Source organism: Cyclopterus lumpus, chromosome 7 (genome assembly GCF_009769545.1).
Source record: "Cyclopterus lumpus isolate fCycLum1 chromosome 7, fCycLum1.pri, whole genome shotgun sequence".
NCBI lineage: Eukaryota > Metazoa > Chordata > Actinopteri > Perciformes > Cyclopteridae > Cyclopterus > Cyclopterus lumpus.
In genome coordinates, this window is record NC_046972.1 from 21,483,443 (window position 1) to 21,506,230 (window position 22,788).

The following is a 22,788-nucleotide window of genomic DNA, read 5'->3' on the forward strand; positions in this document are numbered from 1 at the left end:
AGGTCCCAGATAAAAATAAATAGACTGATGAACATGACTGGCATCATCATGGAGGAGTCCCATTTTTCTGGAGGTGCTAAAAATAAAAATAAACTTGTGGACTGATTGGCTTTCATGAATCAGAGGACACTCCGTCTACAGAGAGGAAGTGGTAGCTACTCACTGTCCGGGTCATACCAAACACGAAGGGAGGGGGATGTTCCCTTATCACGTAACCGTTCATCATACGTGTCGTTATTTGCATGCACACAATAAATAACTCCTCAAAATCATCTGTCAAATAACCTTCGTAGAAATCCAGTGTTTTCTCACGTGCCTGCCTTCGTGACAGGAGAGACCTCTCCGCAAACACCCCCCCGCATGTCCCGGTAATGGACAAACTATGAAACCAAACAGAGGGCTGCGCTCGGGATAATAACTATTAGAATAAAAGAAGCGCCCTTTATTTCCCATATGACAAAATGTCGGTGGCGTTTTCATCGGCGCGCCCCAGGAGTAAAGGGGAGGTGACACAGCAAGCGATTCAAAAGGTAAAAAAAAACAAATATTAAATTTAAAAAAGAAGAAGAAAAAAAAGAAAACCTTTATCCGCGTCGCGTCGCTTGTTGTGGTGTAAATATTCTGGTCTGGGTGGGAGTGTTTCGCCAGTGCGGTGGAAAGTAGCCCGTGGTGGGTGTCAGAAGATGAAAATGGCAACTGGTATTGTAACGGCACCGTCAACTGCAGGTGTGAACCAAACAAAGCCACTAAGGCGACCCGCTTTCCAGACGCGCGTCTCCGTGTGATGCTCTTCATCCTCCTCCTCCTCCTCCTCTCCCTCCGACTCATGATGATTATTATGTTTATTGCATCTTAATTAGATGTCAGCTTTAGATTGTGTGACTTGTTTTCCAAGAATCTTAAAGCGCAACACTTGAACTTGTTTTTTTTCTTCATCTTTTCTTTTATTAGTTATAGGTGCCATGCTGCTTGTCACGGTTATAACGGACAGCCGCTTTGTTGCAAAAAAAAAGAAGAAAAAAAAAAGCATATGGCCTGAATAAGCATCCATGAGGTGAAATGCATGGCAGTGTATGATGGAGGGGAACTGAGCAACAACCCTGAGCCAGACGCTCCTCAGACAGCTTTCTGCTGCTTTTAGCTTTGAGTGGCTGTTTCTGGTAGAAATGCAATAACTGACCTAGAAAAAGCCGGGGTTGAAGTTCTGTGAACATCCAGGACGACACATGCATATTTAGACGCATCATCTTCCATGCACTGTGACTTGAGACGCTGAGCCGAAGTTGTTTTGTCGTCTCTCCCAAAGATGCTGGATGAGAATCATCACTTAATACAATGTATAATGGATCACCAAAGCAAAGGCAAGACGGCTGAATGCACACAGTAAGTGATGTTTTCTTTTGAGTTCCTGATTTGTGCTTTGTAATTATGGTAAAAAGGGGGTTTCATGTTCCACTTTTTTGACAGGTATCAGCAGATCCTGCACAGAAATCTTGTGTACTTGGCCACGATAGCAGATTCGAATCAGAACATGCAGTCACTACTACCCGCAGTGAGTCCTTCATGAGTTTCTTTCCATTTCTTTAAATATCCATAAAAAGAATCTATTTCGAGAACATATATCTTTGTAGACAAAGCTGACAAACGCCACAGAACAAACAACAATATTACAATTGAGGAAATGGCATATGAGGCATTTATAACAAGAATAAAAGGACAGCGATCAGGACACGTCATCTTAATTGATCAACAGCGTTTTTTAAAAACTTTCTAGCCTCCCACTCCCAACATGCCGGTGGGTCCTGGAGGGATGGGCCTGAGCAACCTCAATGACAACATGGGACCTGGACTGCCCCCCTCGGCAATGATGCAGAGCCAAATGAGCAATGGTGAGAAGGTGCTTTCTTTACAGATAAACTCTGGCCTGCTCAAACTTTATTTCCCCGTACCAACGTGGACAAGATGTGCACACATGCAGCTCCATCTCCGTCTCTGAGTGCTCTTCTCATCCTGACCACGCTGCACGTTTGTCTGCAGACGCTGCACTCCATCCTGTCTGTCTATTGTCTCCATTGCATGCAAATGTCTGATGATCTTCAGGTCAGCTAATAGTCTGATTTGTTTGCGGCAATGGCGTCATTTTCCTTTTTTCTGTCTCTGTTTCTTTAAAAAGAAATACCTTTACACGCCTCATTGTCACTCATCTCTCAATCCTACAACCATGCAAGCCTCCTGTAAAGGTGAACTGAATGTGGGCCCATGCCTAACATGACATGGCACCGCATGGGACCCCGGGCTGCTCTGACTGTGCGTGTGTGTCGTCAGGCCCCAGCCACGCCCCCATGCAGCAGCATGCTGGTCAGGTGCAGTCGGCTAGTCCCTCCGCATCCCTCGGCCTGCAGGCCGGCAGCTACGGTAGCCCGGCCTCAGCCTCCGGCTACGGCCACGCTGCGCCTTCCTCTCAGGGCACCGGGCCTGGCTACGGCTCTTCCTCCTCCTCCTCTTCCTCCTCCCGCAGCAACCTCAACATGCAATCCAACCAAGGTGAGCCGGGTATAAAGGAGCCTTTAATCACTGAGATATTTGGTCTTATTTAAAACATTTTATGGGAAGGAATTATTTCAGGCTTATGATTTGAAGACGGCAAAACACTCGGGACTTGGTTTTCATAAAAGATGCAAGATGTGACATTTGTTTTTATGTTGTTGTTTTTTTCATGTCAAACCGCCCCTGGATGTTGCCTAAAACGTTTGCTTAGATGCTTTTTCTGCACTCATCAGTCTGTGAATTCGTTCCCAAATCGAAATGAGCAAACACATTCAGTTCATCAAAGAGGCGTCCTGCCCCCTCCCTCCTCCCTCCTTCTGCTCCAGGCTTTTCCTATATCTCTGACTCCTGACCCCTGAGATGCAGCCCTCCTCTCCCTGGATGTCTGCGTGGATCTCTCTGTTTATGCACTGACTTCCCCGGCTGTGTTTGCATTTATACTTCAGAGCGGCATCTTTAAAGCATCTCTTTAAAGAGTTTTTTTTTTCTCCTTTAAGAAACCCCTGACTGCTGGGAACCCCCCTCCCTCCCCCCCAATCACCGGGGCCCTCCTTCCACATTTGTTTATTTGTCAGTTAAATTATGCACATGTTCTGAGAATGCTGTTGAATGCAAATGCAGGTATGTGCATAGAGTGTATCATGTATATTAATGTGTGAGATCTCCCCCCCCCTCCCCATAATCACAACTCCTTTCCCAGTATCCATGATGCACCAACAGTCTGCAACTGCACACTACTCCTCAGCCCAGGTTGGGAGTCAACACTATCAGGGACAGCAGGCCATGGGCATGATGGGTCAGGGCAGTCAAGGACACAGTATGATGTCTCAGAGGCCCGTGGGAAGCTACCGCTCCGCACAGCAAGGTAGGTGGCGAGACTTCTTCAGGGACCAGCGTGGCGTACGTAGAGACCAGTGGTCACTAAAAGGCGGACCTCGATCCGGGTCCGGACCCAGACGCCGTTGTCTCTGGACCCTCGACCGAAAAACCGACCGATAATTGAGTGATCACGTTTTCTTGGATCGCTCTCGTTCTCCGGTCCAGGAAACGCACCGACCAATTGCACGCGTTGTAAATCATCTCACGTGATCCTTCTCGGCCAATCACACGTGTGTATTCTGTTAAGCCCCGCCCTCGACTCGAGCGCCACATTCACACACACGGGAGCGACAGGAGAGAAGTGATTTCACCTGTTGCTCCACAAAGAGAAACGTGGACAGGAATGTGCGGACTCTTAAATGTCTATTGTTCACACGACATCTGAGTACGTACTGATATTGATCAGATACAAATAATAACATTAAAAGCACTTCTCCACACTTGTTGTGAACAACATGGTGACGTTATGTGTGTGTTTGAACCGCTCTTAGTCTGGGCTCAGGGTCACCGAGACACTCAAACTCCTCCACCGCGATAAGGTGAGAGAAGAAGAGGTTTACCAAGTCCCGTCGTCTCGTTATGGGATGTCGGTAGTTCAGCCGCCGTCCGGCGTGCAGCAGGTGATTCTGTGATTGCCAGCTTCAGAACCATTCTGCTGCGTCAGTATGTTGACGGGAGTCTTACATACCGTTGGCCCCCAAGGGGCCGCTGCCTTTAAAAGGACACTATCACCCAATCCCCACCGGACTAGTGGTGCTCGCTTCTATTTATACCCTCTGGCTCGGTGTTCCGTGATGTCACAGAGTTCCCGTGATGTCACTAAGAGTTCCCGTGATGTCACTAAGAGGTCACGTGATGTCACTGGGAGTTTCCCGTGATGTCACTAAGAGGTCACGTGATGTCACTAAGAGGTCACGTGATGTTACCAAACCGAATGTTTGTGATAAAGGAATCACAGAACCAATAGAATGACTGTTACTATGGAAACGGTGACATTCGTGAGTGGTGTGGGGGAGGAGCTAAAAGCTTCTCTTTTTTTTTTTTAGCTCCTCCCCTAAACCAAATGTTTTAGCTCCTCCCCCAACCTTTTCTGTTGCAGAATTAACTGCTCAATCAAAGGGTCATGCAACCCAAAAAAAATGACACATTGTTGCTGTTTCAGGAAAATAAAGTGCATTTATTTTTTTGAAGTTTCATATTTCATGTATTGTTTTAGAAATGCATTAATGGAAAAACACTGACTTAAAACAGTTGTTTTTTTTAAAACCTTTTTTAGAGGATGAATCCTAATTGTTTGGTGACCCCTGACCTCTCGTCTACCAGTCTTGTCTATAGAGCAAATAGTAAAAGATACAATTGCATTACTTATTAAACAAAGGGCCATACAGTCTGTTGACATTCTTCAAAGAGGATAATCATGATAATAATAATCCATTTTATTTGTATAGCGCCTTAAAAGGTACTCAAACAATAGAAGCAACAGCAAAAAAAAAAAAAGATGACCTTTTTACTAGTATCACAGCCTAAATGCAGATTTAAATTAATGGGTTTTAAGTGCGGTTTTGAAAGTGGCGAATGACAGAGATATCATGAATACGCCCAGCATGTCAAACTAAAGATCTGATTGGTTGAAGACTATGACAATCATCGATAACGTCAACATGTACTTTAATCTGCAAAGGCTACCTAGAGGGCCTCGGGCCTCTCTTCTTACATAGAGACATAGAGGTGACATCTGATTGGATGAAAGTGATGTCAGGCTGGAAGCAGAGCAACAGAGGAAGACAGGAGGTGAGAAAATAAGCTAATAGGGAAAAATAATTATAATACATGTAGTCTATTCTATTCTGTTTTAAATCAAGCCTTTATTTTACTTGAAAAAAGGGAGATAATGTATTTATTATTAGAGTATGTATTATTTATAATTTATCCAGTTAAATTTTTTTTTTTAAATGTGCATGGTTTTTGAGTTTTTGCCTTCAAAAATGTGACGTTGTGTCGTGTCAGCGTGGGTCTAATAATAGGTCCACTCAGCTCCGTCTTTTGAAGGGTGTAGACTAGGCTGGAGATGCAAAAAAAAAAAAAGGATGGGATACGGTTTCCAGGGCAACAGGCCATGATTGTACGTCCTCATTCACTCCGGAAGAGTATTATCCCTGCATGACTGATATCGGGAACTATCAGATATGTTCTTATGAAATGGTTTCGCAATTTTATTTGTGCAGAAGTTAAGAAGGACGCTGCTCTATGCTACAGCTCATATCTGTTTTTTTGGAAACATTGGGGCCAACTGTGGTTCTTAAAAAGAGATCAGACTGTGCTTGCATGGCTCTCGGATGCATCGTCCAGAGAGTTTTTTGGTTTTGCCGGATTTGTGAGTTTGTGAGATGAAATTGAAAGGGAAAGGGACACATTGGAATCTGGAGTTTCTGCACCCGACCACTAAGCAGACATCAGATTCTCCCTGATAACTGGCTTTCTGTCATCCTCGTTTTCTCCGCTAAAATGGGATCCCTTGTAATTTGTCATGGAATTGTTCATTGCAATTGTTTTCTTTTGAGGGTTGGTCCGCAACAGCTTCCTCCATAATATAATTTCAACCCCTAGAAAATCATCACCAGGGAATAAGTAAGAACATTCTACTTTGCTATTTATAATAACCTTATAGCTCGATGATGGCTTCCATTACAGCTGTCTAGAACAATCATCTGTAATAATCTCTGTCTTTATTATTCTTAATATGCACACACATGAACTTCAAGCTGTCTGAACTGCCCATAGGTCCTGGCACCATCCCCTTTAGTCGCCAACTCAGCGGAAAATTGGTTCGAACCGAGTGTGCAGGATCTGCAGAGCGATGAGTTCTACCCATGAGCAGTATGGACTCACTCAGAGCTCCAGCGAGCCCATAAACCGGCAATATTAAACCGGATAGTAATCGTGCACATCCATAAACTTTATACACACACAGCTCTCAAAACGCACAAAGCTCCATTATAGGTCATGGCATTTCCTTTGAGCAGTATCTTACAGGCCTGAGACAGATTTACTGCTGCGCTGAAGCTGCAGCTCATCCTCCCAGTCTTTGTCTTTCCCCCCCCCCCCTTTACTGCGGGAGAGGAAAAGCACTGGAGAGAAAAGACACGTGCAAAAAAGACTTGACACTGGCCTCGACTGTTTCCTCCCAACGTGCGCCGAAACTTCAGATTGTCAGAGAGTGCCGCAGCGGCGCCGTCTCTTTGTGCTTTGTGCATAACCCTCGAATTCGAGAAGCCTTGGAATTGGCGCCTGTGCTTGAAATGTTGTCGTTAGTGCACGTGTTGAACGGTGTTCTCCGCAGGTCACGGGGAGTACTCGTACCAACAGTCTTCATACGGGGAGCAAGGCTACGACCGGTCCTTTGATGAATCCTCACAGCATTACTACGAAGGAGGTAGTCGACGTTCATTTTTTACATTTTTAAACCATGTTGAGATACATTTTGTCTAAATGTGTCCAACCGAAACTATAGTTCAGTGCTACCTATCTTATCATATAGCTGTGTGTGTGTGTGTGTGTGTGTGTGTGTGTGTGTGTGTGTGTGTGTATATGTACCTCCCAGGTAACTCCCAGTACAGTCAGCAGCAGGCCCAGTATCAGCAGGGATCTGGCCAGCCCTTCAGCCAGCAGCAGTACTCCTCTCAACAAGGCTACGGAGGGCAGGCACAGGGATACGGTTAGAACCACCCATGCACACACAAACACACACGCACGTACACATTAATTTTGGTGGTAAAATAAACTGAATGTGACCCCCGACAGGTCCTGGTCAGGGTGGATCCTCTCAGTATTCTCAGTATCAGCAGGGTCAAAGCCAACAGTATGGGTCCTACCGCTCCTCCCAGGCCGGCTCTGGAGCGCCGACGCAGAGGCCCTACGCCTACGAACAGGTACAAGAAAGATCCTCTGAAACTGGCTTTGCAACACAGACCGATACTCACTTAACGTATGGGACATTTTTAATTATTAAATTTAATGTTTGGTGTCTCATACCGTGTTTGATGTTTTTTTCTGACGCTGCTAATCTCTGATTAAACTAATGTTATGTCGTAGTATAGTGGATATCAGAGCACACACACACACACACACACACACACCAGCAATTGTTTAAGAAGCTTGAGGCATGAATATTACACAATGTTAAACATTGTTTCTCGCTTCTTGTATTTTTAAAATCCGACTCATTCAATAAGTAAGTACAAAAGCACCAGGAAAGCAGATGCGTGTAGGAGTAAGTGGGTAACTGGAAATGATAATATTGTGCTTTTTATGTATCAGTCGTGTAATAAATGAAATGAAATCTAATCTCTTGGTGTAAATCATTCTACATTCGCAGGGTCAGTATGGAAATTATCAGCAATAAAGTGCGTGGAGAAAAAAAAAAAGGGACGGTTCAACAGGGACACGCGCCGGCTCAGCTGTGGATTAGAAGATCTGGATTAATAACCATTCTAGCTCAGAACACGTAATCAAATTTGATGCTTTCGTCGTAACGTTTGGCTCCCCGCAGGGCTGAGTCGCTGATGTTGGTAAGCGACAACAACAACAAAGCCAGGGTGCTTTCGCGGAATCAAGGCAGTTAATGTAAACGTTGCATATGGATTAAACAGGGTACTAAAAAAAAAACAAAGGAGCAGTCAAGTCATTCAATGAGCCTCAGCTAATCGCCTGTATGCTTCTCCTTCTTGGCCTTTCACTCGTCTTCATCCCCTCGCCCCCCGGCACGTCCATGTTTATTTCATTTTAAAAGAAAGCCTCTTTCTTTATTCAGAGAAGGCCGCGTGGTTTGTGAGGCCGAGGCTATAAAAAACTAAATTATAGCCTCAAAGGAAAACGGTCCTCCGTGATATGTTAGACTCGGTCTGCAGCTCTTTGCTCTCGTTCTCCGGGGGTCGAGACGCTGTTTACGGGGGGGGGGGCTTTGTCTGTGTTAGTCAAACTGTGATGTGTCGTGGTGGAACATGATGTGCTATCACTCTGTGTGTGTGTGTCTTTCCGAGGTAAAACACAATAGTTTAGCCGACTGATCCGGACTTTAAAAAGTGTGCGTCATCGTCCATGAGAATCATACATCGTGATAGTATTTTTGACCTATGTTTTTCAGGTGGCATTGCTCTGCACACAGACACGTCGTTGTTGTGCAGAGTTAGGAGGATGGGGTGGGGGGGGGGGGGGGGGGGCATTTTACATGAAAAACACATTGCCACTTTGTCTGCACTTTATTTTGCAGTGTGTATTTGTCTGATATTTCGTATTGTAGTGCGATTCGGGCTGTTTTGAACGAATGATCCTCTGAAAGCCAAAGTAACTGGGGAACGTCCTGCACCTGGGCTTCAATAAGTGCAATACCCTCAGTGAGTCATGGTGAGATTAAACTCTACAACATTATCTATAGTTTGTTGACATACTAGGGCTGGTTTGTCTAAGTTACGTTGCAGGTTTCAACTGACATGTAATATTTAAGAGAAATAGTTTTCTGTATTTATGTGTGTTTATGGACAGATTATAAGTCTTTCAGCACACACACACACAAGGCTTAGTACTTCAATATTCTTGTTTTTCTTCAGTGAAAACATTTATCATGATCTTTTGTACTTGATGAACAAAGTAATCTTAAAAATAGGACGAGCGGTAAAGGGGTATTAGAAGGTAATTGTTTTTATCTTTCCATGTGTGATTACAAAATGGGTATATTTTATGTTGTTTATTTAAAAAGAAGTCAGACAACGACCTCCGGTCATTTCACTAATCGCTGTTTCTTACAGTTTGAGCCGTGATGGGGATGAGTTTGCAGTATATTCTGTAGTAACTCGACTTATCTCGAGAGGGGTAACATGATAATAATAATAATAGTTTAAAGGTTTAATAAATAATGGGAGAAACACAACCATATACCACTCAACAATGACAATCTTCTTGATACTACATTGTATTTGTATCAGTGTTTCATTTGACTGTGAACTAAACATGTGTGGCAAGTCTTATGGGTCTATGTTTGTGTGTGTGTGTGTGTGTGTACGTGTGTTTGCATGTGTGTGAGAGAGAGCGAGAGAGAGAGATTTGGTGTGCATAATACAAATAGGAATGTTATCCTTATCTATCGTGAGACTGCATTGCCCGATCTTTTCTGCTGTCTTTTGTTACTGTTTGTTATATTTAAAAAAAATAAACTGACATTCACCTTTTGTGCGTCTGCATTTTGGGGTTTTATTAAAGAAGATAAGAAACATAGTCTCTCAATTGTGCATCCGGTAGAGCAGTGATTCCCAGAATTTCAAACACAGACTCCCATTTGATAAGATGTTGTCCTTTGGTCCCCCTATCTGATATGAGTTTTGCTTTTAGACAAGCTGTATGAAACCCATTAAAAAAATAGTCCTACACCCTGTCATCGTGTCAGCTGTGGATGGAAAAATAGGGGAAATAAATGATACCCTTAACTTTAGATATGGTTACTGCCAATGTGATTGAGTCAGATTGCCACAAAACAAACAATTTAATGAACCTTTATGCCCGAGAGAAGTGTTCAAACTTCTCGGCTTATTGTATGAAATGTTACATATTTTCCTAGATAAAATAAAATACTGTGCACGTTTTCTCACATGATTGTTACACACACACTCCAGCACAGATGGCGGCGGTAGAGGACCAAAAATCTCAACGGCAAAGAATACTGTAAATTGACAATCGCGTAAAATTAAATTGTCCCTTCGCGGAGTCCGTACTCGTGGTCCGTGACACAGCCCCGGGTTCACGCTGTGGGTAGTAAATAGTGTAACGATTATAAAACAACGTGCGTTCAGAGTTAATTTACATTATAACCATATCACGCATGTCTGTCCGTTGAACGCTACTATGATGGCGTCGCTGTCGAGGGCTCGGAGCGCACGGCGGCTCTCTGCGGACATACTTTCATATCACATGTTAGGCACGGAGGTCAGGAGAGGCGGCTGTTCCGTAGCGGCAGCAGCAGCCGCGTGGAGGCGGAGAGTCCCCGGTGGTGTCAGAGGGGTCAGCACCTCCTGTCCACTGAGCTCCAAGTCCCGAGGACACCAGAAGAGAGAGCTGTCGGAAAAGGAGCTGGTAATTTATGTTGGATATATTTATATTTATTTATTTATATATATATATATATATATATATATATTTAAATGTATATATTAATGTATATTTAAATATATATGTATATACATGTATATTTTAATATATATATATATATATTTTAATATAGAAGAGAGAGCTGTCTAATATTTAAATTTATTTATATATATATTTAAATATATATATATATATATAGGAATATATATATATTAATATTAATATAGAAGAGAGCTGTTGGAAAAGGAGCTGGTAATTTACGTTGGATATATATATATATATATAAATGTATATATTAATGTATATTTAAATATATATGTATATACATGTATATTTTAATATATATATATATATATATATATATATATTAATATAGAAGAGAGAGCTGTCTAATATTTAAATGTATTTATATATATATTTATATATATATATATATATATATTAATATATAGGAATATATATATATATATATATTAATATTAATATAGAAGAGAGCTGTTGGAAAAGGAGCTGGTAATTTACGTTGGAGATATATATATATATATCCCCCCAACCTAGTGTTTTCTTATCTGTTCTATATAAGCAATATAAACTGAGAATATATAAAAAAAGCAACGTTGCATAAATGGATCCAAGGTGAAGATGGTGTCGGTCCACTACTTTGTGTAGAGGAGTCCCGTTTAGTTCAAACGAGTGTGCTAATAAAATATAATCTTCCCTATCCCACGAGTTGCCTTCAAAACGAAGAAATTATGTTCTTGTATTTCTTTTTTTAGAGCCACAAAAACAAATCTCAACACGGGAACATCCAACATAATAATATCGCCGACATGTTTTACTGGATGTATCCCATGTGTAATTCTGAAAGAAACCTGTAACACGGACACATTTATCTGTATCTAAAACTGTCCATTGGTGAGGCCCAAAAAAACTTCTCCCCTAAAGGTTTGATATTTATTACATTTATATTAAGAATGTGCTACAGTCAAATTAATCTACAGATGCTCCACTAGTGGTGGGCCTTTTGCAGTACAGCTTGTTGTTAAAACCATAAAAAACACCCTAGAGCAAACTGTCTTCCGCATTTCTTTGATTTGGCTCGTAGACCCGGCACTTTGTGGACCAGCGTCGCGTGAAGCTGCTGGCTGGTTCGGGCGGTAAAGGGGCCTCCAGCTTTCACAGCGAGCCCCGAAAAGAGTGGGGTGGACCGGATGGAGGCAATGGAGGCGATGGGGGAAGCATCGTCATCAAAGGTAAGTCGGGGGGGTCACACCGGTCTTGTTTTTCCAATGCGTGTTCCACAATCTTATTCATGTTGACATTAACCCTAACCCACCCCTATTAATCCATTATTCACTTGCTTACAGCGGACAAGTTTGTCAAATCGTTGGCTCAAGTGGTTCCGATTTACAAGGGAGAAGACGGGGAGAAGGGTGGGAACAAGAACTGTTACGGCAAGAATGGCGTCCAATCCTATATTTCGGTGAGTCCGAGCATTTGATCATAAATGACACATGCTGCTTAACTCTGATGTTTTCTTTGTTGTTGTTTCTATAAAAGGTACCGTTAGGCACCGTTGTGAAGGAAGACGGAGAGATGGTAGTGGACCTTTCTGAGCACGGCCAGGAGTATCTGGCCGTATTCGGAGGCGCCGGTGGGAAGGGGAACCGGTTCTTTCTTTCCAATGAGAACCGCGCCCCGATGAGCGCGACCCCAGGAGTGACGGGCCAGGAGAGGGTCCTCCAGCTGGAGCTGCGCACCATGGCCCATGCCGGCCTGGTGAGGGGGGGGGGAAAACAAGACGCTCACGTTTGAAATGCACATTGCTTTTCAAACTCCAAAAAACGTAATGAATTGGTTTCTTTCTCTCCATCAGGTGGGGTTTCCTAATGCTGGGAAATCGTCCTTGTTGAGAGCCATCTCCAACGCTCGGCCGGCGGTGGCTGCTTACCCTTTCACAACGCTCAATCCTCACGTGGGAATCGTCAACTACAGGGATCACGAGCAAGTTGCAGGTAGTGGATTTGAAGCAAACCATTAGTACATTGTGTGATTATTGCTATTCATTATTTAACTAAGTTTCAGAGGGATCTCGCTTTGGATCTTTTGAAGCTTTCTTCCAGAGTTAAATGTGCTAAATTGCTCTTTGCGTAGTTGCTGACATCCCGGGCATCATTAGAGGGGCCCATCTCAATCGAGGCCTCGGCATCTCTTTCCTGCGGCACATCGAGCGCTGCCCTTTCCTCCTCTACGTCCTGGACCTGTCTACTCCGGAGCCCTGGGCCCAGCTTCGGCACTTGCATTATGAACTGGACCAGTACGAGCCTGGTCTTTCCCGGCGGCCTCAGGCCATCATAGCCAACAAGATGGACCTGCCCGAGGCCCGGGAGAAGATCGAGGACCTGAGGAGCCGCGTCACCCAGCGGGTCATCCCCGTGTCGGCTCTCACGGGACAGAACACGGAGGAGCTCATCCTCCACCTCAGAGAGCTCTATGACGGCTACCTCTGTGGGGAAGAAAAACCCACCAGGTGGTAGTAAAAAAAACAAAAACATTTCCGCTTGCTCGAGGGACATTTTTATGATGTATATATATTTATACTGGAAGATAAAGAATGTATTTAAATTGCTCAATAAATGTATAAACAAAAAAAACGTTTGTTTAAGTTTATTACTGGCTTGCCAGCATGAAGCTCAATACGATGAAAATATTTAGAGATTTCTTGAAACCGTAATGCCCGTCTGAAGTTAGTCTTTTAAATAATAATATAAATTCAGTCAATGGAAGGATATTTGTGTGCATAAAGATGGTTTTGAGAGAAACACATAGAAAATGTATGGCGACCGACACCTCATTTAAAGCAATTTTGGTAATTTGTTTAGACAAAATTATGAGTTGCAATTCCTAAATGAGCCAGCAGAGTGCGTGCGTCTCACATCATTTGAAATAGAATTTTATTTATTTTTTGCCTTTCAGTCAAAGCTTTGTAGCATCCAAAAAAAAAGAAAATACTGGTGGGCTACTGCTGGTTAATGACACAACCTGCATCCATGATCCACACACCATTTAACCACTATTTCAATATACAGATATACATTATTATCTAAATGGGAGTGACATTCACCTTATGAACTGCTCTATGGACAGAGAACATGTTGTTCATTTGCAAACATTTTTTTATATGATTTCTTGAACCTAAATATAATTGAAGGGGGTCTTTGAGGACATCTTTGCACCCTTTATCCGGTGTGTGTGTTTACTGAAACTAGCGGTGTGCAGACACTGGGAGCTGCTGTTGCACCTAGACGACCTCATGAGGATGGTCCCAAATGTTATGATACGTTTATGAGTTTATGATACGTACATGTTTTGTCCAGCAAGATCATTTTTTACAAAAAGTATACGTCCGCTTTTTGTGATTTTTAAAGCGTGATTGCAATCGGTAGAAGACGGGAAGAGGTCTCCCTTACCCCCCCCCCCCTTTTTTTTTTTTTTTTTAAGACACTTGGAAGAATCAACATTCACGAGAGGGGCATCGATCTACTGGTTTCATTGTGCAGAACAAAGGGTTAAAATCTCTTCGACTCGTGTTAACCACAGATCTCATGCAATGAACCCATTCGCAGGTGCAAAAAAAAAAAATATGTAAATGTTCTCTTGAAAAATGGCCCCGACTGGTGTGAAGGCCTTATAGCATGCGTGAGCTTCCAGCTGGTCAGGTGGCAAAAAAAAAACACACACACAAGAAAAACCCTCGGCTTCACGGAGGAACGCTGCAGCAGGATCACAGGATCACAGGATCACAGGATCACAGGATCACAGGTTCACAGGTTCACAGGATCACAGGATCACAGGATCACAGGTTCACAGGTTCACAGGATCACAGGATCACAGGATCACAGGATCACAGGTTCACAGGATCACAGGATCACAGGTTCACAGGATCACAGGATCACAGGTTCACAGGTTCACAGGATCACAGGTTCACAGGTTCACAGGATCGCCAGGTGGTCGTACTCCGCTGCTCCCTTTGCCAGAGCACTAATGTACAGCCACCGCTCGAGAGCTCCCAGCTGGTATGTTCCTCTCCTTGAGGACTCTGGGAGATGTGAATATTCTCTTTGGTGTCCAGCAAGATGTTCCTCGTGGGAACCCCCCCCCCCCCCAGTCTGCAGAGCCAAAAGTGTACGCTTCATACAGATTAGTACGCGAGCGTCTCTCGGCCATGATGACAGTCGGCACCTTTTTTCCAGACGGTGATGCAGACGAAAAAAAGATAGTCCCGTACAATCCCGGCCCCACTCAATGTGTTTACATTGAAAAATGGAAGATGAATATTTGAAGTAAGAGCTTCTTCTTGGCCTCCGCGTGTGGCCTTTTGGTTAAAACGACACAAACAGAAACACACATGTATGGCCTCCCACGCGTTGTTCAACACACACACACACACAGTACACCTGTAGCTTGTGCCAGGACTGTTTTTTAAAAAGGGAAATTTGATGTGACAAACTGTAAATTGCTGAATATGCAAAATGCATTTCATTAGCATTGAAGATGTTTAAAGAGAAATATATATATATACACATACACACATATACTTCCTTTATATGCTCCTACATCGACTCTAATGCATCTCTTCTTCCAGTTCTTTAAAACAAATTGTAATCAAAATGCATTGCAAAGTTCTTATCATTCCTTTTCTAATAGTTTGTATTCCCCTCCTTAAACTCTGCCAAAACAAACTCATGGTTTCAAGCCAAAGAAGGATTACTCCGCCCATGTGTTTTCAGGCAACAACAGATCGTATTTTACCCTTTAAATAAAAATAAAATTAAGGACGCAAATCAAATACACATCTAAGTTATTGAGCTCGTTTGGATCCCAACTCTTTTATTTTGATCTCAACTACACACCCGCAGCGTCTTTTGACCTCCAAACTCTCACACACTCACACACTCACACACACGCACACACACACACACGCACACACACACACACACAGTCAACAGTAACAAAACCGGCTTTGCCAGTGGTTCACTAAACATTACCATGGAATTATGACGAGTTGCTTATCTTACTTCCTTGGAACGACACACCTGCATACTTACTTTTGTTGCCAGCAATAAAAATAAAAAAACACACACTTACACACAAAGTAAACCAAAAAAGAAAAGTCTAAAACAATACAATAATAAGTTTGTTTTTTAAGTCGTCACATGACTCTGAATAACGCCCACCAGGTTGCATTGTGAGACATGTTGTCCCCTCTGATATATAGTTTTTAATCGACATTCATATTCAACTACTTCTGTGTGAGCTATTTGGGACCTCTCGAGAAAATAGTCCCTCGTCTTAGAGTACATTAGGACATTATCCTAACCTTTGATCTTCTGACTTTGAAAATATACCGTCATCAAAAAACCATGAATGAAAATGTCAAGAAAGGTGAAAGATATACTCCTTTTTTTAACCAAAATGAGGCTGATTCCAGTTTTCTTGTTTTAAATTAGAGACTTGAAGGGGGGAAAGTTTGTGTCACATGACTTTAAAAAATAATTGTCTTACTTTCTCAGACAGTCTCTCAGACAGCATCTAGAGAAGAATAACTGTGAGTCTCTAGAAAGATTACTTTAAACGCACCTTTTAGCCTATATTAAAGTAAGATTTAGGATTAATAACTTTTTTTTTTTTTTAAAACAGACGCGTGTGGCGCGTCCATCCCGGGCTGTCAGAGTCCTCCAGGCATGCAGATGGAGGCCAGAGTATTGAACTTGGAGGCCTGGTCCGCGTCCAAGTCCGCGTCGAAGGAGACGTCCGGGATGGAGATGGCGTCGAGCTCCGAGTCGGTGCTCGCGCCTCCCTCCTCGGCGTACACGCGAGGAGCGTAATCACCCAGCTCCTCTTCCGCCGCCTCGTGGTTGGACAGCGTCTTCAGAATGGAAGAGGAAGGATGTGTGTTTTTATTAAAAAAAGAAGAAGAGGAAGAAGAAGAAGAAGAAGAAGAAGAAGAATCCGCCTCGGCTTGGAGCCTCGACTCTCTCGTCGTTCACCTTGTTGAGCATGTTGAGCATGTTGAGCAGCATCGCGTCGTCGGTCACGTTCTCTCGATTTGCTGAAGACGCACTGCGTCCTATCCACGTCTGGAAAAAGAAAAATCACAAGCGGATAGAGAGAAACTCTGTTTATGTATTAAAATTAATTAAAATAATGGAACATTAAAGGGTTTCGTGGTAGTGTAGGCGGCAGGTACCTTATGCATAGAGCTTCTGTGCAGATTGCTCATGGCTGCTGATGCTCCCATGGGCTGTAAAATCACATATGTGGTAGAATTTATTGAATTGCAAAATGGGCTCAGTACAATTATTGATATTTGTCTGTTTTAACTACTCAGATTCAATGCTGATAATATCAATAATGCCGATATTCGTTGCAGTACCCAATGCATGGAGTTTCTGTGCTGATTTGTCATTCTTGACGAGGCTCGCGTTGACTGGAAAAATCAAATGAGGTGTAATTTAAATAACAGCAAATGTTACGGCTCAGTAGAATTCTTAATAGTGGTAATGGCAATAACAATAATAATAATAATAATTTCTGTACCGAAAGAAAAGAGCTTGCACGCACAAAGTTTCCTTCCATTGTTGATCCAGTTGACAACTGGGAGAAGAAAAGTCACTTAAAAAAAATTATTTTAAATGATGTTCTGTCTAACAAGGTTTGCAATTTATTCCAGATTTTTTTCAACAAATCTAAAGAAAAGACCAACAACATGAGTATTAATGTGACATTAAGCCCCAAGATCATTCATTCCCAATGAAAATGTGATGAAAAAACCTTTTACAAATATTCACTTTTTATTAAAAAAAAAGAAGGCTAAATAATTTTCTCGGGATTACTCTAGGGAAAATAATATATATTAAAGATTATTATGATCAGTCAAAGTTGTTGTGTGGGACTTTTTCTTCTTTCAGTAACAATGGAGCTCTCATGGCACACACTGCTTGTTATGTTTAATTCATTACTGGTTTTGGTCTTTTTAATGGGATTTGTATTTTTCTTTAATCTCTGGTGCCATTAAATTAAAAAGATGTCAAAATAGTACCTTTGCTGAGAGGTCGTGCTCTGTCTTGGCATTTGACACCGCTGTTGAATTATTGAACTGCAAAAAAAGGCAATTTAAATTCAAGGCAAGACCACACATTAATAACTGAAGAAATTATAATCAGTGCCCATTTGCCGTGATGCATAACAGATTAATTAAGAAAAGTTTTCCTTTGTATTTTACTCACTTGCTTCGCTGGGAATTGGCTATATTCTTGGTTTAATGTCCAGACCTGTGGACGACACACGTCGTAAGATTTTACAGCAACAAGTCACAGTTATATTTTATAATTTAGAAAAAGAAAATATCAGAAAAAAAAATACATAAAGATATGCGGGAAAAAAAAATATCTGAAAAGAAGATATATATTTTTAAATCTACATGATGATTTAATACGTCTTTGCACATTTTAATTTAGAGTGAACACAAGGTTGCGTGCATGTGTGTGTTTTGCAAGACAGAATTATAAACCTGCTGTAAAAGTATTTACTTTGCAGTCGGTTCCCGGTTTCTCGATGTTACTCTTCATCAGGTATTGATGTGTATCATCGTTGGCGATGGCTTTGCTCTTTTTCTTACACGACACCATAAAAGCCAAAAGTAGCACACCTGGGATACAAAAAACACACAAATCACAATCTGTGCTTGTGAATCTTTTTTTTTATATATCCCACGAAGACAGTCAGTTTAATTTAGAAGATATCGTGTTTTGCAATATTCACAATTATGGAGATATTTGTCCTAACCTGCAAGCAGCAGCGTGGCAAAAAGCACCACCACGAGCGCCCCTCCCCCGAACGAGGAGCTGGCGGCTTTGCGGACGCGACAGTTTGGCCTCGCGGCGTCTCCGCAGCGACACACGGTAACCCGCAGGTTGTGCGTGGCTCTCGTGCCCTGAAGGTCCGACACCTCCAGGAGCAGTTCGTAATCTCCCGAGTGAACCGCGGGCTCCTTCACCAGGTTGACTGAAAACCCTGAACATCCACCACCCCCGCAAAAAAAGAAAAAAGAATCATCGTGACGTACCGCGTGAACTGCAAAAGGGGTTTCGTTTGGAACAGCAATGGAGTCGCAGTTCACCTTGCGCGGGGTCAAGCTTCCACTTGCCCTTCTCTTTGTCCTGGAGCCTGAAGTTGAACGGCCCGCCGTAGGGCTCTTCGTCCAAGTCCACGGCCGTGACGTTGGCCAGCGAGACGCCATGCGACTGGCACACGTCCACGGCGCTTTGGGCCAGGAACGGTGCGTTGTCGTTCTCGTCCGTGATGACGATGTCCAGGGTTGCGGTGCCCGTCATTGGAGGCTGACCTGGTGACCAAATAACAAAAAAACACTCTCACACGCGCTCGCACAAGGTGTGTAAATACTCCTGCAGGTTCATACCATCGTCGACAGCCCATAATGTGACTGTGTAGACGTTGTCTTTCACAAAGGTCGACTCTCGGTCAATGAGCTTCGTGGTGGTTATTTTTCCAGTCTCGGCGTCCACCGCAACCCAATCGGCCGGATCGTCTCTCTTTTTGTAACTGAAGCACACATTTTCAAGTTCTCTACTGTTGGGGAATGTTGTTGTTGTTGTTGTTGTTGTTGTGTGAGATGTAACTCGTATCGTGGTGACTTACACAAGTGCGTTGGCACCGGCGACGTCAGGGTCTCGAGCTGTGAATGTGGCCAGATACTTTCCGACCTCTACGTTCTCACGTTGCGTGACCCGTTTCTTCGGCGGGTCAAAGACCGGCGGCTCGTTGACGTCCTCCACGGTCACCGTCACCTCGCGGGTCTCAGTCTCACCGCCTCCAACGGTCACTTCCCAGAGACCGGCGGCGCTGCGATGCACCACCCGACACAGGCGGTAGGGGATCTTGTTCTCGACACTGATGGTCAGGTTCTTCAGGGGGCCGTCCTCGTAGTCCAGAGGCTGAAAAAAAGAAAGAAAGTGAAGTAAATTCAGTATATTGTGAAATGTATAATGTTCATCACTGGTGGTCAAAAATCACTACAAATAGTATTAATTAGAATCAAGGAAAACAATTTCACTCTCTTTGGCAGGACTAATATATATATATATATATATATATATATATATATATATATATATGTATACAGTATATATATATTATGTATACAGTATATATATATATATATATTATGTATACAGTATATATATATATATCCTATATATAATTATATATATATATATATAATTGTATATATATATAAAATATATATATATATAAAATATATTTATATATATATAAAATATTTATATATAGATGTATATATACACAATATATATATATATATATATATATATATAAAATATATATATATATATACCATATTTATATAATATATATATATAAAATATATACGTATATATATTATATATATATATATATATATATATATACATATATACATTTATATATATATAGCTGTAGCTAAAAGACCAAATACCTTGTTCAGATACAGCAGTCCTTCGTTTGTCACGCGGTCGGTGCTGATTCTGAAGTTGTTGCCCGTGTCTCCTTGAATCTGATACTCGGCTCTCCAGGCCGCCGTACCTTCGCTGTCTTTGTCCGTAACTTGCAGACGATTAACGAGAACATTTTCCTCACCTTCTTTCACTCTCCCTGAACCCTTGAACACATTCAGAATTTATTATGAAATGAGACTGTTCAGTTATTTTATTGCCTTCCTCGTGAAAAAGTAATGGCTTACTGTGTGCCCAGTTATCACAGGGAGATGGTTATTTCCATCTTCTATGTGGATTATGACGATGCAGGAGCTGGACAGCTGCTTCTGCTCTCCATGGTCTTTGGCCTCCACTATAATGGTGTATTTCTCTGCCCTCTGGTCCGTAAAAATTAATCATCAAACACATTTGATTTGACTGTATTATTCGAATCCGGTCTAAAATGAACAGATTTTGATATTATCGATGAGAGAATAATTCTCACCTCATGGTCCAGACACCCTTTAAAGGAAATGGTTCCAATTTGAAAGTGCTGTGTTAAGTCGAACTCCAGATCAAATGGCTCGGGATGGACGGAGACTATTTGCAAATCGAATGAATTAAACTTCTTGCTTTTGTCTTTATCCGTTGCCATAATCTTAATCTCTTCGGTGCCTGTATCAGAGAGATAAGGAGTTGTTTTATTGTATATTATCATAGTAGATGCAGTAAAGATTGAGCATGAAAAAAAACAGCAAGTCACCTTGCGATGTTGCCTCCGTCAGGTTGAAATGGTAAACGTCTCGCTCAAACAGCGGAGGGTTGTCATTGGCGTCGATAATCAATATCTCGACGCCCAGCTGGGTGTCTATGATGTGGCTTTCTCGGTCAATTGCCTGGAAGTCCAGCTGCGATGCGAATGTAAGAATTATGAAACGATGATTCCCTACACACACACACACACACACACAGTATTAATGCCGTTTTAATAAAGCCCTTCAAACCTGTAAAACTTGGTGCTCTTCAAAGTCGACGGGGCGGTGGACTGTAATCTGGCCCGTGTGGTTGTCGATTTCCAACAAGCCCTTGGGGTCACGATCAACGCCTTGACCGCTTATCTTGTACAAGGTCAATTCGTTCTGAATTTTAATCTGCAGCGAGTATATAGAAGAAAAAAACAACCCAAAAAAGCAGCACATTTTGGTTAATATCTTCCTGCGTCGCCTCCCACGTGACGGAACAGACAGGTCTACTCACGCTGTCCAGCACGTAGGGGAAGACGCCGCTGTAGCCTTCGTCGATGCTAAAGGAATCGATGATCCAGTTTCTTTTTTGTCGCTTCAAAGTTTCCGAAGATACTCCCAAACACTGCACTCGTTTCAGATTAGGTGCATTTAGGATTTGTGTAGGTATTTTGTATGTGTATTTATTTGCCATTGCAGTTTGTAATTGAACTCAATTAACTCGGTTCGTCGTGCTGCCCGGGTCAAAGTACATCATCTATATATAATCCTTCATGTTGACAGACAAACCTGGCTCCGCTGCATTGGTTGCCATAATGATTGATTGATATTACAGTTTGTACTTTCCGAATTGCTTTCACTTTAAGGCTGTTCTGACTTTTGACATACAATTGCAACTGAAATACTGACATTTTGAGATACATTCTTACCAGGAGCAGGGAAAGGCCGAGGTGTATGGTCTCCATAGTTAAATCCGGATCGGGTGCTTTTTCTAGTCGTTAGCTCCTCAGTTCGATGGAGTAGACTTTGGCTGCAGTGCACCTGTGAGTGGGAGGGACTGTGTCATCATAAATGATCTCATGTGCACCTTTATAGGTCCAGCCTTTAGCAGATGTGTGTGTGTGTTTGCGTGTGTGTGTGTGTGCGTGTGTCTCTTTGGGTCTGTAACACTTTCTGTTTGAGAAATATGAGAACAGTTTCTGTTTGGACTGCATGTTTACACGATACGTTACAGAATAAAATATATGATAGAATGCCGTGTATAGTATTTTATTCCATAATGCAAACCCCGTCATCACAGAGGGACAAACAGGACGGGGAATATTTTTTAATATTATATATATTATCATATATTGAATGAATTAGATGACATACTGTGTGTGTAGGTAGGCGTGTCTTTTCATGAGATGTATAAATATGTGTACACAGTCACATTGTGGGCAATCAATATATTTTAGATTGAAGACTTGGTTGAAGGTTAGTGCAAGGGGTTAATAAAGGAATGTAAGTCAATGTTATGTTCACAAGTGTTATGAACCATGGCTGTGTGTGTGTGTGTGTGTGTGTACGTGTGTGTGTGTTGTTGTTGTGTACTCGCATTACAGCTCGATTCTAGTGAATCGTGCTCCTGGGAAGCTTATCTTCAAGTCATCTTCAAGTAAACTGGACCAGACTCGCCTGCTGGAATAGAAGATGTGACTCAATGGCGGGGGCAACTGCTTTTTTTTCTTTTCTTTTGTTCACGTATTGAATTGAGGAGGTTTCATTTTACTGCAGTTGTGTCGTAGTGGAGCCTGAGAAGCAAAGTTACTTTAGAAAAAAAAAAAAGAAGAATTTTTTTTATGGTTTAATATGGTTTGGCACATCACTTTGCTTTAATGTAATGCGATTGTACGAGGATGGGAATTAAAGAATAAGGTTAGAGGTCA

The 22,788-nt window shown here is 42.2% G+C and overlaps 3 protein-coding genes across 3 annotated transcripts; 2 read left to right on the top strand and 1 right to left on the bottom strand.

Annotated features, from left to right (window-relative positions):
• Positions 1-399: 399 nt before the first annotated feature.
• On the top strand, positions 400-7,839 carry LOC117733977 (calcium-responsive transactivator-like). The gene is given in 12 exon segments (XM_034537982.1): positions 400-530; positions 1,307-1,383; positions 1,468-1,552; positions 1,775-1,889; positions 2,326-2,544; positions 3,248-3,416; positions 6,264-6,294; positions 6,296-6,351; positions 6,759-6,859; positions 7,028-7,141; positions 7,228-7,355; positions 7,802-7,839. Coding segments are annotated over 12 exon segments (1,191 nt in total). The 5' UTR covers positions 400-461; the 3' UTR covers positions 7,829-7,839.
• A 2,351-nt stretch (positions 7,840-10,190) lies between these two features.
• mtg2 (mitochondrial ribosome-associated GTPase 2) lies at positions 10,191-13,205 on the top strand. The gene is made up of 6 exons (XM_034537957.1): positions 10,191-10,548; positions 11,669-11,816; positions 11,931-12,046; positions 12,124-12,342; positions 12,440-12,578; positions 12,718-13,205. The coding sequence occupies exons 1-6, from the start codon at positions 10,321-10,323 to the stop codon at positions 13,098-13,100; spliced, it is 1,233 nt and encodes a 410-aa protein (XP_034393848.1). The 5' UTR covers positions 10,191-10,320; the 3' UTR covers positions 13,101-13,205.
• Positions 13,206-15,854: 2,649 nt separating this feature from the next.
• Positions 15,855-21,913, bottom strand: LOC117733935 (cadherin-13-like). The gene is made up of 19 exons (XM_034537891.1): positions 21,790-21,913; positions 21,375-21,485; positions 21,122-21,268; positions 20,881-21,025; positions 20,623-20,792; positions 20,384-20,515; positions 20,120-20,302; positions 19,285-19,580; positions 19,046-19,188; positions 18,746-18,970; positions 18,412-18,639; positions 18,156-18,274; positions 17,853-17,897; positions 17,666-17,722; positions 17,164-17,220; positions 17,000-17,053; positions 16,814-16,867; positions 16,614-16,703; positions 15,855-16,492 (listed from the first exon to the last, which is right to left on the bottom strand). The coding sequence occupies exons 1-19, from the start codon at positions 21,823-21,825 to the stop codon at positions 16,292-16,294; spliced, it is 2,493 nt and encodes an 830-aa protein (XP_034393782.1). The 5' UTR covers positions 21,826-21,913; the 3' UTR covers positions 15,855-16,291.
• Between the last annotated feature and the right edge of the window lie 875 nt (positions 21,914-22,788).

Coding starts and splice junctions, on each gene's coding strand:
- mtg2 (XM_034537957.1), top strand. CDS start 10,321: ATGATGGCGTCGCTGTCGAGGGCTCGGAGCGCACGGCGGCTCTCTGCG. Junction 11,817..11,930: donor GGGAAGCATCGTCATCAAAG/GTAAGTCGGGGG, acceptor ACTTGCTTACAG/CGGACAAGTTTGTCAAATCG. Junction 12,047..12,123: donor GCGTCCAATCCTATATTTCG/GTGAGTCCGAGC, acceptor TTTCTATAAAAG/GTACCGTTAGGCACCGTTGT.
- LOC117733935 (XM_034537891.1), bottom strand. CDS start 21,825: ATGGAGACCATACACCTCGGCCTTTCCCTGCTCCTG. Junction 21,269..21,374: donor TCCCCTACGTGCTGGACAGC/GTGAGTAGACCT, acceptor TACTCGCTGCAG/ATTAAAATTCAGAACGAATT. Junction 21,026..21,121: donor AAGAGCACCAAGTTTTACAG/GTTTGAAGGGCT, acceptor TTCGCATCGCAG/CTGGACTTCCAGGCAATTGA.